Source organism: Diospyros lotus, chromosome 13, assembly GCF_014633365.1.
Source record: "Diospyros lotus cultivar Yz01 chromosome 13, ASM1463336v1, whole genome shotgun sequence".
Taxonomy (NCBI): domain Eukaryota; kingdom Viridiplantae; phylum Streptophyta; class Magnoliopsida; order Ericales; family Ebenaceae; genus Diospyros; species Diospyros lotus.
In genome coordinates, this window is record NC_068350.1 from 9,177,271 (window position 1) to 9,194,088 (window position 16,818).

General features: G+C 36.2%; 1 protein-coding gene across 2 annotated transcripts; it reads left to right on the plus strand.

Moving 5' to 3' along the window:
- The first annotated feature begins 402 nt into the window (after positions 1 to 402).
- Positions 403 to 15,738, plus strand: LOC127788946 (pectin acetylesterase 5-like). Of its 2 annotated transcripts, XM_052317659.1 has the most exons (12): positions 403 to 722; positions 803 to 885; positions 6,969 to 7,098; positions 10,830 to 10,909; positions 11,091 to 11,180; positions 12,139 to 12,263; positions 13,096 to 13,156; positions 13,656 to 13,709; positions 13,839 to 13,916; positions 14,012 to 14,117; positions 14,451 to 14,596; positions 15,215 to 15,738. In XM_052317659.1, exons 1-12 carry the CDS (start codon positions 506 to 508, stop codon positions 15,329 to 15,331), a joined length of 1,287 nt encoding a protein of 428 aa, XP_052173619.1. In that variant the 5' UTR covers positions 403 to 505; the 3' UTR covers positions 15,332 to 15,738. The 2 variants fall into 2 exon arrangements, with proteins under 2 accessions (XP_052173619.1, XP_052173620.1); XM_052317660.1 differs by lacking the exon at positions 13,839 to 13,916.
- The last annotated feature ends 1,080 nt before the right edge of the window (positions 15,739 to 16,818 follow it).

Genomic DNA, 16,818 nt, shown 5'->3' on the forward strand with positions numbered 1-16,818 from the left:
AGAGAGATTTTATCCTATTCGATCCAATATAATTTGAACCAAGTATCATCATACTTCTGAATTTATTTTTTTTAAACAGACAAATTACATTTAAATTCTTTTTGATTTAGGTTATTTATATGGTTACCTCTCAATCTCATGACTTCAAATTGTCTTTAAAAATTCTTATAATTTATTTAATTTAAAAATATTTATAAATAAGGTGTAAAAAGATAAATCACAAACACTTTTAAAGACGTATTTAAATTACATGAATTTAAAAATATTTTTAAATAAGGTATTTAAAAAAATAAGTAAACAAATTAAACAACGCAAACTAACGGTAACATTTGAAAAATAAGTATTTATACATTTTTAAATGGCAGAATGTTTCATTGTAAATGAGGCATGCAATTTAAAATAAAAGAAAAATTGATTATCGAACGGCGTCGTGATCTGCAATCGTTGACTAACGGTACGATCGATCAAATCGACTGTTCGATCCGGAGATTATCTGATTTGAAGAATGGTGAATCAGAGAGTTATTCGTCGCCTGCTTCGGTGGAGAAAATGGGCCAAGAGAGACTGGGCCATCGCCGCCTCCGCCGCCGGATTCGCCGTCATCATCTTCTCTCTCTCTCTCATCTTCGGTTCGTGGACGAAACGCTCGTCCGGCCACCATCCCCCCGATCCCCTCTGGGTTCACTTGTCCTTGTCGGAAAACGCCAAATCCAGAGGCGCCGGTAATTACAGTATATATGTGTATATATACCACCTATATATATGTGCTCTCTTGTAATTGTTATATGTTTCCTGGTTGCAGCTTGTTTGGATGGGAGTTTGCCCGGGTACCATTTTCAGAAGGGTTTTGGATCTGGTTCTAACAACTGGGTTGTTCACATTGAGGTCAAACCAGTGACATTTCCCCTTTTTTGTCTTTTTATTTTTATTTTTATTTTTCAGTTTTGTTTACTATCATTTTTATGTGTTTCCATCCTCGTCGTTGGTTGCCTTTTTGTGTAAAGTGATTCTATGGAAAGATTTAGTTTGCAATTGAAGGCTGGTGTTTGATTAAATGTTTGCCATAGAGGTATATTTCCAAATTCTGTCTAGTGCCCCACAGTATGTGTGGTACCAGTGCGTTTTCAGTTTCCATGTGTATGTGGGTATACCCACATTGTTCTTTTGCGTGGATTTATGTTGTCAATGTGATTTTTAAAAATCAATTGATATCATGAATGCCATGCCACCAACCCTAACTTGGTTAGGATATGGTGCCGTTAATGATGATGATGTTTGTATACCCACTTGTAACGCTGCTTTAACTTTACCTGTGCTTGGGGGCATAGCCTAAAGGAAAGGGTATACTTATTGCTATTTATTTTTTGGACAAGTCCCCTTGCATGTGGCCAGATTCCCCGTGATGAGAAACTGATGTGCATATGCATACAATCTGATTGTGGGCTAACAACAGTACAATAGCCAAGAGAAAACTTTCTCCTTTCTTCAGCAAAACAGAGACTTCATCCTCAGAATACACGGCACAGAAGGTAACCTCCCACAAATAGCTGTTACATAAACATGGAGACATGTGATGCAATTTTTGGGGAAACTCAGTTTTAATCCCATGCCATCACTCTCGTATGAACACGTTAACTAACAAATAGAAACTTGACACAATTAGAAAAAAAAAAAAAGACAAATAAGCAACTGAAATTAAAATAATTAATGCTTGGTTTAATTCCAAAATTGGCTCCCTTAAACCAATCCTTCAAGAACGCATCTGCTTTGCAACTTTATCTTCAAACAAAAAGCACTCCAGCACAATCTATTTGTCTTTTACCAAACCATGAATTAAGTATATGCTTGCTGTGACCATGGAACACTAGATTATTTGTGAAGCCAATTGTGATTTATTGCCACAAAAAATCTTTGTAGGCTTGTGTTGTTGATGTTTTGATTCAATAGGTATTCTTCTCAGCAACACAGCTTGTGTAGCACTACTTCCTGCTACATTATATTCTACATCAGCTGTAGAGAGTGCTACAACTTGTTGCTTCTTGGATTACCGAGAAAATACACCTAGGCAAAAATGGGAAGCATAACCTGAAGTGTCTTTTCTTGTTTCAATATCATCACCCCAATTGCTACCTGTATATCCAACAAGCTTTCATATAGTTATTACAGGAATTAAAAATGCCACCACTGTACGTACCTTTAAGGTATCTCAAATTACACTTCGCCGCTTGCAAGTGAGATTAACATGTGGTTTTCATAAATTTGCTATGATTCTAACACCATATTACCTTAGACAATATTGGGTCTTGTAGCCATTAGGTATCTCAAACTGCCTATGAAGCTTTCTAAAATTAGTTGAATCAACTAATTCATCTCCACCATCTTTCACATTCTTCAGTCTTTCTTGAACTGGAGTCAAAATAAGTTTCCATTTTGAAAATTTTCAAGATATCTCCAGCATTTTCTTTGTGAGATAAAGTTGCCATCAGATGTCTACATTTATTCTTTCAAGGAAATAAGACATTATCTGTCATGGTTTTCCCCGAAAATGGCCTTCCTTTTTCTCAAACTGGGTTATCTTAGTCTTCTTGAATTTTACCAGTAATTTTGAGTCGTTGACAAGAAAACATAGACCATCTATATACAAACTATGATGATGCCTGTCTCCATGTTAGATTTGACATATAAAGCATGCTCATAAGAACATCGACAAAAGCCATTCTCAACAAAATACGATTCAATGCATCTATACCACGTTGTAGGTGTTTGTTTCGAGCCATACAAGGCTTTTTTCGAGCTCTATACCTTGTCTTCTTCCCCTTTCTTCATATGGCCTATTGGTTTTTGGCATACATCTCCTCCTCAAGCCCACCATTCAAAAAAGCAGATTTTACATCCATTTGATAAAATTTATAGCAATAGTGGGATACAAGAGATACGAATACTATCAAACCTAGCAACTGGAACAAATCGATACCTGACTTTTGTTTGTAGCCCTTGGCCATCAAGCATGCTTTGTAGTGTCTAGCTCTCCATTTGGCTTGTATTTTGTTTTGTTCAGCCACTTAACTGTTAATACCAATTGATTTATTCTGTTCTGGAAGTGTAGTAAGCTCCCAAGTGTTGTTTTTCTTGAGGGCATGAATTATGCATCCATTGCTTGTATCCAATGGCCATCCATAGCAGCATCCTCATATGTTAAAAAGGATCACAATCCACAAGAAAAGCATGAAAAAAAGCTTCATCATAAATAGGAAATTTAGCATCATTACCATCCACATAATCAACTATGGCCCCGTTTGTTGCAGCTTAATTAAAGAAATTATAACTTCTAGCTTCTTAGATTATAGCTTCTAAAACTTAGAATAAGTTGTAAACTTGTTTGCTGCACCTTCTTAGAAGTTGTAGTTAAGTAGTTGTGGTGTTTGATACCATAAGTTGTAAAATAACTTATTTTTGTATAATTGTCCATAATACCCTTAATAGTTATAGAATGATAATTTAAAAATTAATTAGTGTATATGTATAAGTTTCAAGTGTTATAAAAAAATTAATTAAAGTATAGAGAGAGAGGAAGATGGCGAGAGAGAGGAAGAGATCTGAAAATGGAGATGGCAGTGGAGAAGAAAAACCCATGATTGCGTAGACAAGAGAGTAATTCTTTGTTAAAAATAAGGGCAAAATTGTCATAAAAATGTAATCATTTAAGCAGAAGTTATAAAAGCTGGGGTACCCCAGCTTTGAAAAAGTCAACTTCTAAAAGTTAGTAGAAACTATAAGTTAGAATTCTATAAACTAAAACAAACACTACATCCCAACTTTTTTTGAAGCTAGAAGTTAAAAGTTGCAGCTTTTAAGCTGCAACAAACAGGCCCTATAAGTAGGCAATCTGTGTTCACAATGTGGGTGACTAGATGACTCTGGAGGTACCACATCACTTTTAGACTACACATCTTGAAGCTCTATGCTTTGCAAAAATTGGCACTGGCAAGGATTTTTGCTTTTCAACTGACAAATCCCATACTTCATTCTCATTACGCATTGCTATTTTCTTATTGTCGCTAAACAATAACACAATAGCAGAGTGAAAACTCTCTTCTTTCTTCAGCATAAGTAGAGAACAAGATTTCATCTTCAAAATACATAAAACCAAAGGAGAACCTCCCACACATAGCAGCTACATCAACATGGAGAGATATAATGCCCTTTTTTAGGGAATTGATGACACATGGGATTTAATCCGATAGTATCACACTTATATTAACACATTAACTAACCAATTAAAGCAACTAAACTAAAATAATTAAATACTTGGTTTACATTAGATTGAAGGTGTCACAACCTGAATCAGTGATTACCCGACCCGGATCAATTGATGACCTGGATCAGTATTTATTTTTTGCAGAAAATTATTTTATTTTGCAGAAGGATTAGTTATTAATTTTATTTTCAGATTATTGTTGGTTATGGAGTGATTTAGGAGCAGTTACTGGTAGTGGAGGAGTGGTAACTGTTTTGTAGAAACTGTGGATAGCTTATATATAAAGCTATAACCACATTGCCTAGGGATTATGTATGATCAAAATTCAAAATTCCTCTTTTTTCTCTACAATTCTTCCCCACTTTCTCTCGGTTTCTCCCTATTTCTCTTTGTTCCACCCTTATTTCTATCTCTATTTCTCCCTTTCTTTCAACAATATATTCAAAGAATTCATAGTTAGGATAGTTAGGACTGGATTCTTGACAATTTGGTATCAGAGCCATTGGTTCTTAGTTGAGATCTAGGCGATTTCTAGTAGTGATTCCGATCAGACTTGAAGGCGAGCAGAACAAGATGATTTCTGGAAGTTGTTACCAGTGTTGTTAAGAGTGAAGTTAGAAGGATTCGACTGAGGAAATGGTAGAGGGGACCCGCACAAAACACATGGAGGCGAGGTTGGAAACCATGGATTTGGGTTTGCAGCAGATGTAGGAAGAAATGAATTGTCGGGAGGAGAACTGTTGAGAATCCCACATCGCCTCCACAAGGGAGACATGGGCTATATATAAGGAGGAGGATCCCTCCACCTGTTAAGCTAGCTTTTCAAGTTGGAGTTCCACCTCTAACTTCTCACATGGTATCAGAGCTAACCCTTGGTTGTCATGGTCATGGACCAGTACCCTGCCCGATCACCTGGGCATGTATCAGTTACTGGAGAAGTTTCGACGTGGGGGGGAGTGTTGAGAATCTCACATCTCCTCCACAAGGGAGACATGGGCTATATATAAGGAGGAGAATCCCTCCACACCTGTTAAGCTAGCTTTTTAGGTTGGAGTTCTACCTCTAATTTCTCACAAGAACATTGCCACCAGAGAAGCTATGCAGTCACTGGAGAAAAAAGTTGCTAACGTCGGCCAAAGGTTGGATGGGCTACTAAAAATGTTTTCTACAATGCCTCAAGCTAGCCTGCTGGAGGACTCTCCTCCAAGATCCATTTCAAAGCCGATCTTGACAAGAGTAGGCACTTCCAAGCCAATCTTGACAAGAGCAAGCATCCCTCCTCACGCTTCTACGTCACAGGAAGATGAGGAATGACTTGAACTAGAACAGGCATTCTAGGTAAGGGGTTCTTATCAAAAATCACAACACACACCAATGCCTAGGCTGGAAATCCCTACGTTTGAAGGTGTTAAACCAAGATGGTGGATTAGGAGGGGTGAAAGATTTTTCCAATACTACAATGTGTCTGAAAATCAGAAAATAAACCTGCCACAACCTACTTCAATGACATGGCTGATTTATGGTTTCAAGGGTGGAACAAAGTGAGGGTTGAGACCAATTGGATAGAATTTGTGGAAGACTTCTGTATTAGGTTTGGCGAGAAATCTATGACAGATATAATTGAGAAGTTTAATAAGTTGAAGCAAGAAGGATCAGTGATAGAATTCCATATCCATTTTGAAGCATTGAGGTCTTTAATGATGAATACACAACCTGCCTTGACTGAGCATTATTTTGTTTCTAGCTTTATCAGTGGATTAAATGATTAATCGAGGCCAATTGTTAAGATGATGCAGCCTACAACTGTTAAGCAAGCTGCCGAGAAGGCAAGATTACAAGAGTTGGCTTTGGAAGCAATCTTTGGAAAACACAAACTAGCGAAACTTCATCCTTCGACAAGACAACAGTTGGAAGGAAATTATGGGACTGCAATATCAGGACTGAATTAGGGAAATCTGAATCCTAGGGTTAATACTAGGATTCAATCCAGGAGACTATTGCAAAAGACAATTATTGTATATGGAAGGATTGGATGAAGGGATAGTAGAAGGAGAAAGACGTTGCTGGGATTGGATGAAGAAAGTGAGGCTAGTTACTGAGATTTCTTGGAACAACAAATCTTTTAAGGGGGAGGGAATGTCACAACTTGGATTAGTGATTACCCAACCCAGATCAATTAATCACTTGGATCAATATTTATTTTTTGCAGCAGATTATTTTATTTTGCAAAAGGATTAGTTATTAATTTTATTTTCAGATTATTGTTGGTTGTGATTTAGGAGTAGTTATTAGTAGTGGAGGAGTGGTAACTGTCTTGTAGAAATTATGGATAGCTTATATATAAAGCTATAACCACTGTCTTGTAGAAATTATGGATAGCTTATATATAAAGCTATAACCACTGTCTTGTAGAAATTATGGATAGCTTATATATAAAGCTATAACCACATTGTCGAGGGATTATGTATGATCAGAATTCAAAGTTCCTATTTTTCTCTACATTTCTTCCCCACTTTCTCGGTTTCTCCTTGTTTCTCTCTCATTTCTCTTTGTTCCTCCCTTATTTCTATCTCTATTTCTCCCTCTCTTTCAACTATATATCTTCAAAGAATTCACAGTTAGGACCAAGTTCCTTACATAAAGATTGCTAATTCTAACTCCAATCACTTTTTCTCAATTTTTAACGTTCTCATTCTTGTTATGTTTTCAGGGTGGAGGTTGGTGTGATTCAATTGAAGCATGCTCTTCACGCAAGAGAACTCCATTGGGATCTTCAAGATACATGGAAGATGAAGTCAAATTTACTGGGATTTTCAGCCAGGAATTGTTAGAGAATCCTGGTAAACCGTTAATTTGATTCCCATGGTTTGTTATTGACAATTTTAAAATTGCTAGACACTTTTGTCTTTGCCCCTGTTAAGAATTTTCTTTCTCTATGCTCTTCTACACATTTATTTTCTCTCAATTTTCTTTTTTATTTTTATAGTTAAGATTTGAATCCTTAGACCTTGTTACCTTGATATTTACACAAGTGAAGCTATCTGCATTTAGTTTCCATATGTCCAAATGGGATGGTTGTATGTTGTGCTATGTGTTATGTGCTTTTCTCATCTATGTATGTCTTGTGGGATGTGATACCTCCACATCTCTATGTATGCTTGGTGTGTGCTTCTTCCTTCATATGCATATTTGTAACTATCTGCTTATGTAACACTAAAGTTGATGAATACCCTCCCATTGAAAAATTTGTGGACATTTACCCTTCTTAAGTATATCAGATGTGGAAAAGAATACTTTTCTATATTATACTGTATTGTATTTTGTAACTATGCACTGTATATTAGGTACTTATTACTAGTGTGGATCCCGATTTAGGCAACCAATGCCAAATAATTAGGGATTAGTCAACTCAATCAAGGAAGAAAAAAAATAAGGGAAGCAATACCAAATAGGAAACATAATCTTATCCTAATAAAAAAAGGAAACTCTAGAAATAAGGAAATAGAGATATTCTAGGAAAGAAACAACAATTATAGGAAAGATTTCTGGATTTATGCCACTCCCCCTCAAATTGGTAAATGGATATCATCCATTCTCAACTTGTCCATGATCTCCTGAAATCTTGACACTGATAGTCCCTTGGTTAATGTATCAGCTAGCTAGTCATTAGTTGAAGTGTAAGGAGTACTAATCAATCCACAATCAAGCTTTTCCTTGATGAAGTGCCTATCTACTTTATGTTTGGTTCAATCTTGTTGAATTGGATTGTGAACAATATTGATGGCTGGCTGCTTGTCACAATAAAGTCTCATAGTCCCTTCTTGATTAACTTCGAGATCTTCAACAATGATCTTGAGCCATAAAAGTTTGCATACTCCATTCATCATTGCTCTAATTTAGCTTCCGCACTAGATCTAGCAACCCCACTTTGTTTCTTACTTCTTCAAGTTACTAAGTTCCCTCCCAAAAAAGTGCAATAACCTGATGTGTGGAACTTTTATCCGTGAGAGACCTAGCATAATGTAACATCTTGGTATTTTGAAAAATAATAGTAATTAATTTTTGTATTTGAGATGATTTATTGAAAATTTGTGGCAACATGGAATTTAATGGAGAATATTAAATTTTGAATAGGGAAGTGATTGAAAGTTTTTGGAATTTTCGGGATCTAAGTATAAGGTTGGAATTTGGGAGTTTCTTTAATATAAAATTAATTGTTGCAAAAATATAATTAAAGGGGTCTTGTAGCCTAGTGGTTACTTGTACACAAGAGAGCTTGGAATCCTCTTTGCTAGGTCCTATTCCTTCTGGGTGGCTAAGCTTTCCCTTCCCTTTAAGATGTGTGTTCACAATTTTTGACTATTGAATGTAATTCTTTCCATCAAGTCGGTATTCTCTCATATTCAGAAGTTCTCTATTCAATGAATTTGTTGAATTGGGAGCACTGGAATGCACTCAATCTCGGCCAATTCCAGTCACACACACACACGATTTGAATCTCAAAATACAGAAACAAAAGATAAGAACATAAACAAAAATCGAATAACAATGAAAGAGATACGCAAACCACAAGAAGACAGTCATTTATCCTGGTTCAGATTATCAAATGATAATTCTACATCTAGCCTCTTGATCCCAAGAGCAATCCACTAAGAACTTTGAAAAACAGTACAAGAATCCCTCACACGAGTACAGTCGCTTATGAGATTACAAAGACTATCTAGAACTCTAGGCTTTCCTCTCAATCACAACACTCGTTACAATAGAATGAATGATACCCAAGCGACTGCCTTATGCCTTCTATTTATAGACATTTTGTGCGGACAATACTAGGAATATAAAAAGACAACACAATACCTATTATACCCTTCATACATATGCTACCGTTAGACACAACCTCACTTAACTAATTCTGCCGCTTGAATATAATTGGACTCCACTGGTTTCTTCTAGGCTACACTCGATGCAAACATACAACAGAATTAGTTGAAGGCTGTGAAACAAGCTTGGTTGGTGTGGAGGTAACACTTCCTGAATGACTTATCATTAGAAAAATTGTAGAAGGTTGTTTATGGCTATTTAGGAAGAATAGAGTAGAAAGATGCTAGTTAGGCCCAGAAAAAATGGCAAGGGCACAGAAGGTAAGGCCGATTATCGGCAAGTTGCAAAAGGCATAGAGAAAGGAAAAAACGGGCAACAAGGCCGATTAACAATAGTGAAGGCTGATTAAGAGAGAACCTGAGGATGGTGGCTCTAATACCATGTGGGAAAGAATACTTTTCTATATCATATTATATTTTATAATTGTACACTGTACACTAGGCACTTATTACAAGTGTGGATCCCGATTTAGGTGACCAATCCCAAATAATTAGGGATTAGTCAACTCAATCAAGGAAGGAAAAAAAATCGAGGAAACAATACCAAGTAGGAAACACAAGCTTATCCTAATTAAAAGGAAACTCTGGAAATAAGGAAATAGGGATATTCTAGGAAAGAAACAACAATTATAGGAAAGATTTCTGGATTTCTAACACCCGGCTCCTAAGAATGTGGGATCAAAAGTCTAGCATCAGGCTTTGTCCAAGTAATAACTCCATTTCCAAATGTGGCACTTGAAATCCTAGTTGCCTCTTATTTAGTGAAGAGTAGGAAACAGAGCGTTCCCTTGGTTTACAATATCATAAAAAGTAGTTAGCAATGTTAAACTTATCAAGTGGTGAAGGATAAGGATATGTGGTGCTCGATTGTTATTCTTCCAACTAGACTATCTTTATTTGGTCCCTCTATTTAGGAAAAATCATCAAGACTAGAAACTGTATGCTTGGGCATCTTTTGTGATCTTCCCTTTTTAAGGAAGAGGAAAAACTTGTAGGTTTATGTCCATCAGGATAACTTTTCTCCTTGTTTTATGGAAGGAGATCAATGGCCCTCATGGTGCTTTTTTCCTGGACCATTTTATGGCTCCACCCTCACTTGTGGCAACTTGTAGAGGATAGGGCAAGCTACTATTTTTTTTTCTTTTTCTTTTTCTTTTTTGGGGAGCCTATTACTTTCTCCTCCATGGCTGAGTTTATAGGGAGGTGCTAATTTTATTCTGGTCCATCTATAGAATTCAGTGGGTGATGCGGCCTTGACATGCTTGGTTTGTTACTCCTTTTTATGGGTTTTGGTGCTTATGACAGGAGGAGACAACAAATGCCTTTTAAGTGTTCTATTTATCATTTGGATGGAAATATTTTCATATTTTTGATAGAAAATGCTTCCCTTTTTCTGTTTCTTCTTTCACTCGATCTTTATATGAGTTTTACAAGCATGTATCAAAGGCTCATTTGTTTTTGCTATTCTCTACATGGTTGTCCCCTTTCAAGGCAGTTTTCTTCTATAATGCTTTTATTTTTAAAGAAATAATAATAATAAGCCAAAGCATGCGGCCATGGTTTTTTGGGGTAATTGCAAGAAAGGAACCAAAAAAAAAAAGATGTGGTAAAGATGGTATACAGCTGCATATTTAGAATTAAGAAAATGCTAATATTGTATAGTTTAAACTAATGTATTGGGCATCTTCCAGATTTCTTCAACTGGAACAAAGTAAAAATACGCTATTGTGATGGTGCATCTTTAGCTGGGCACCATGAAAGTGAGTTTAAGGCAAGTGGAATAATGTTTCTCATCTTGGTTAGAGATTATGCAATTCTATACTATGCATATTGTACGTGTACATGCAGAAGTTCTTGTCTCTGTGTGTGTGTGTGTGTGTGAGAGAGAGAGAGAGAGAGAGAGATCTAGTGGCTTTTGAGTAATTGTGCATCTCTTGATATTTTGCTAACAGAACAGAACGCAACTCTTCTTCAGAGGTCAGCTTATCTGGGAAGCACTTATGAATGATCTCTTATCAATTGGATTGTCCAGTGCTAGACAGGTCAGTTCTGTAATTCATATTCATTTTTTCTCATTTTACTGGTATGCAGTGTGAATCTTGTTCTGATTATGGATAAACTCTTGTCAGTTGCCCTATCTAATGTTGGATATGTTTCCTTGACTTTGTTATAATTTTTCTCTTTTTTAAGATATATGATAAATTTTTCATGATCATATTTTTTGAGATTCGGGATACTTTACTCCTTATTCACTAGACAATATTAGTGGAAGCATGATGGAAATTTTCTTCCACTCCTTATTCTGATGGGCTAAGAATTGGCATCATGACTGAAGTTTCTTCATCACATTTATGCAAGGATTGTATGGGGTTTAACCCCTCTAAGGTGCTTCCTTTTGCGGAAATGATATACTGATTGAACACATCAAAATGTCCCGTGTCATTTGGATGCTGAATATTTCATTTCATATTTTGAAATTTACAGTGGTTTTATGTCCAAACAAATCTTGAATTTGTTCCTGTCATTAAAGTGGGTGAAGTTGTTGCTCTTCTTTTTTGCCCTTTCCTGCAACTGTTCATGAACTAATTTAGGTGAAGGCCTCTCTATCTCAAATCTCTGTTAATAGGCCTTATGTGGTAAAGTTCTTGTAGAAATGGATACAATGGATCCATTGTTTATGGGATCTCATCCCACAAATTGAGGAAACATGTATCTATGTTTCATGGGTTACATGTTTCCATTGTTTTATGGGTTTTACTTTTCTATCTTTTTGTGTATATAAGATTTTGTATGTAGATTAGATTGTGTGGAGATATCATTGTATTCAATATTGTCTTGGTTTGTTATTGGTTTGTTATAGTTCTGTTTGCATGAAATGTGAATGTATTAATAATTGACAGATTTTTCGAGGGGTAGCTTTCTTGTTCAATTTGGGAAAATTGTTGGCACCCCTCAGATTCGCATTTCTTGGTTTTAACTGATGCATTTGATAATACACAGGCACTTCTTTCAGGATGTTCTGCGGGAGGGTTGGCAACTCTTATACACTGCGATAATTTCCGAGAAATTTTGCCTAACAATGCCACTGTCAAATGTCTTGCTGATGCTGGTTTCTTTCTTAATGAGTACGATCTTGTGCCTGTTCACTTTTCAATACACCCCCTGTTTCGCATCTCTCTTTTGAGGAGTTTCAGATTTCAGATTTTTCTAAGATAATACTTTTCAGTTTCAGATTTTTCTAAAAAAAATTAAGATTTTTGTTGGTATTTACTGTTAATTGGCTTCTAATCCATATACCTGAGATCAGAGTGAAATTCTGGCTGTAAATTTCATTACAAGTTCTTACTCTGATCTCCTGGCTGTAAATTTCATTATAAGTTCTCAACGTGTTCTTTTTTTTTTTTCACCATATTATTAATTTGACCATGTTTCTGTGTCCTGTCCTTAAACTTCTACCTCAATGGTTTTGGCCACTCATGCAGTAGACATCTAAGCTAGTTAGGTGTAGAATAGACTACTTGTAACTCAAGATGGTCATTATTCTCCAACTTCGATGTTGGGCAAAGTGCAGACTTCCACCATAATGAACCCATTTCCCATACAATGAAGAAGACCTTTTTGACCAATTTACTTGGATGAAAATTTTGATGCATAACCCATGACGTGTGACAAATACTAGTGGTAACCAATGTTGTCATACAAAGCTTATCTTTATCATGAGCGGATTCCTGAAATTTGTTGGCATGTTCATTGTCCACATGATTTCCCAGAAATGCAACAGGACCAATCTATATGAAATGTCAAAGACCTTGATTTCTAAGACCTTGTCTGTAGGACTAGGATCTGTAAGAAACTACGCCCTGGATTAGGAAGAGCTTGTTTTCCCTATATGATTTGCGTGTTCAGCCTCTGAGCTTGAGATATGACTTCATTTTGGATACATTTTCTCCATTTCAGGAAAGATATTGCTGGACATCACACAATAGAATCTTTTTATCAAGATGTTGTCAGTCTCCAGGTTGTAACTCGGCATTACACTTTTTTTGGTTTAGTTATACATCTTGTCTATGGTTGTATTTTATACCCGCATTTTGATACAGCATCCTCTTTAAAAGTTAAAGCAGCAAATATTGCGTTAGCTTGTACAGGAGAATTAGCCTCATATTCTTTATTACTTTTATCTTATTTATTATTTATTTTTTGTGAGAATATATGACATTAATAGCTGAAATTTATGGATTTATAATGTTATTTATGGAGTGTCTCATAGCCCTATCTAAGGTGACTCTACCCACTATCTGTGAATAAAGGCATGATTTTGTCTGTACTCCCTCCTTGTTCCTTGTACTTGGCCAAAAAAAAAAAAAACAGATACAAATGACTGGTCAAATTTGTCTGCGTTGCTTTTGTTTTTATTCTTTTAACCTTTGAATTTGTTTTTGACAATCTTTGGTATCAATAGAATTTATGTTCCATCAGTATAGCTAATAGTTCATGCTTATCTATAATGGTGTCAGGGTGTTGCTAAAAGTCTGGACAAGGATTGTGTTGCTCGGATGAAACCATCTAAGGTGTGTTTTCTGTGTAACAAAATATTTTTTCAAGTTGGTGACGTTCATTATATAAGATGCTTTCCTCTTTTACAGCTCAACCTTATTGCCTAATTAGCAGTCACTGTTATTTGTTAACTCCAATGCCAGTGTTTTTTCCCTCAAGAATTTATTAACAACATAAGGACCCCGGTTTTCCTTGTCCACCCAGCTTATGATTTTTGGCAGGTGCCTTTCACAAATGACTTCTTCCAATTTTTTCGTTCTGTTCTTGTTAAATTTTGTCACCCTCATGTACCTCTTATTAGTGATATGATTTTCAGATAAAAAACATTTTTGTACCCATTGCATCTGATCCTCATGGCAACTGGTTCAAATGCAAGCTTAATATTCGTAATTGTGATCGGAGTCAGATTGAAGTGCTAGAAGGTATATTTCCTCACTATAACAGCTTGATAGTGGTTTTATCATGTGAACCTTGGCTATTTAGTCATGGCCATCCATAAATTGCCTTTGTTGCTCCAGGAGGACTAGTTTTAGCAATGTGCCATTTTGTAATTGACTTATCTATCACTTGATGTAAGATAGTTTATAGCTGAGATCATGGGAAAGCAATCCAACTCTTGAGTGGGAAGACGCCTTTCTAGGCAATGATTGACCTTACAGAAATACATTATATTCCATGCGCAGCAATGTTTAATTATTTTTTTTTTCAATCTTTCCAAATTTTGTTATGATTCACTGACTGGAGTTCTCATATAGGTTACCGTAACTCATTGCTTAAGACGCTGAGTGAATTCCAGCAAAACAAGGAGGGAGGATTGTTCATTAATTCTTGCTATATTCATTGTCAAACATGGATGGCTGAGACATGGCATTCTCCTAGTTCTCCTAGAGTTGACAATAAGGTAGGTTTTTATCATGGAATCATCTGATGGAATACTAAATTCCTGATAAAGATATAACTCGTGAATGTCATCTTTTCCCTAATAATTTTTTCATCATATCATTCTCTTCTGTGCCGAGCCCACCAAATGGGATTAATTGTGATTGTTGTTATATCATTCCCTTTCGTACATAAGATATAATAACCTTATAGAATATATAGCCTTTGTTAGATATGATTGGAGAACTAGGGTTCGTGTAGCAAACTTCACCTAGTGGGATTAAAGCTTGACATATTGTCATTTTGTATCCTTCCCTTTTGTGTCCAAATATGTTGGTGCAAATTGTTGTGCTCTCTCTCTCTCTCTCTCTACGTTCAGAATGCATGGATGTTTTATGAGGCAGCTTGTATGGTTTTCCTCTCTCAACCCACTAATTACTACTTTAGAGTTAGTTAACATGCAATATTGAAAAGCTCAAAAATCTATGGTCTCTCTCTCTCTCTCTCTCTGCTACTGAGCCATTCTTCTTGTTAGTTTGAATACTGTCGCCGCCTAAGGCTGTTGAAATCTGCTGCTTCTTTTCTTCTTTATGTTTGCATAATCGTATGGCAGACTGACTGCACTCTGCTTGCGAAACAGACAATTGCAGAGGCGGTCGGTGACTGGTACTTCAACAGAAATATTTCCAAGCATATCGATTGCCCGTATCCCTGCAACCCTACATGCTATAACATGGACTTTACCGGACATCGATAATCTCCATGGATTGCTCGGTGCTGCTTCTGTTAGCCAATGCAAATATCCTGTGGATGCCAGCGACGTTCAAAAGAAAACAACCCGGCTAGTTCATGCCATGGGAGGGAACAGCATATACAATTGCTGGTTGGCTTCTGCATATTTATGGAACAATATAGCCCGAAAACGGGGTCACATTTAACTGTACTCTGTCCTGATATGCTTTGCTGCATTAGGAGTGTTGCGACCCAAATGGGAGAGAGTTTGTGTAAACTTTTGGTTTGGTAAACCATATGACTTCTTGTGGGATAATGGAGGTTGATTTCGAAAGGTCAAAGTCAAGTATGCTCAAAGAGCCGTAAACAGAGGTGTCAAAAAATATTCAAAAATTGGTGAACCGAATCAGATCGGACCGAAACCGTATTTTTTAGATTGGTTCTATAGTTGAAAGGTTAGATTTTGGTTCTAAAAAATGAAGAATCAATATATTTGGTTTTATTATTACCGATATTATACTTATATATATATATATATTATAATTTCTTGGATATATATATACATACGTATAAATAATATCACTTCCTAGCTATGTGTTAATGTTGCTATTGAATTTTTTAGGCTGTTGTTGAGACTTTGAGTCTTTGACTTGATGGGAATACTTTCTGATGTTGTTGCTGGTGATAATGGAAACTTTGTTTTGATTATGATGCTTCAATTTTAATATGCTAGTTTTTGTTTATTTAACTCCGCCTGGGGATATTATCCACTATCGGTCCCAAGTTTGGATAAAGGAAGTGGGTTGTGTTTAGTAGCCGACAGCCAATGTAAAACTTAGTCGGATCCAAAACATGAACTCTAGACAAATTATGAAAAAATGTTTGAGCGTGGGCGTAACCCTTTATAGCGACGCGCTACACTGCCCGCGTGTAGTGTCAAGTGAGTTAGAGCCGCTGCATCGGCATCCAGATGTAGTGACAAATGAGTAAGGGTTCCCGTATTTGCTTGGACGAATGTAGATAAAGAAGTTAGTCCAACATCAAAATCAAAACCAAAACCAAAAACAAAATCAAATTCAAAGTCAAAGCCAAAAATAAAATCATAGATTAAGGATTGGGTCATGAAACATAGGAACATTAACAGGCAAAGCTATGGAAGTGGTAGATGTGATGATTAGGAGAAAGATTAATATTATGTGCCTTCAAGAGACGAGATGGGTAGGGAAAAAAGCAAAAATTTTGTCAGAAAATTGATATAAAATATGGTATACAGGAAATGATCGAGCAAAAAATGGAATGGGGATCATTATGGATAAAAGCTTAGTAGATGAGGTAGTGGATGTAAAGAGAATAGGGGATATGATTATTATGGTGAAGGTTATTCTAGGAAGAATGACTATGAATATCTTTAGTATATATGCACCACAAGCGGAGTTAGGTGAGGAGATAAAAGTAAAATTCTGGGATGACCTAGAGGGACTCATACAAATGATACCAAGAGAAGAGAAAGTG

Coding starts and splice junctions, on each gene's coding strand:
- LOC127788946 (XM_052317659.1), top strand. CDS start 506: ATGGTGAATCAGAGAGTTATTCGTCGCCTGCTTCGGTGGAGAAAATGG. Junction 13,710..13,838: donor CTCGGATGAAACCATCTAAG/GTGTGTTTTCTG, acceptor CTCCAATGCCAG/TGTTTTTTCCCTCAAGAATT. Junction 13,917..14,011: donor CAGCTTATGATTTTTGGCAG/GTGCCTTTCACA, acceptor TATGATTTTCAG/ATAAAAAACATTTTTGTACC.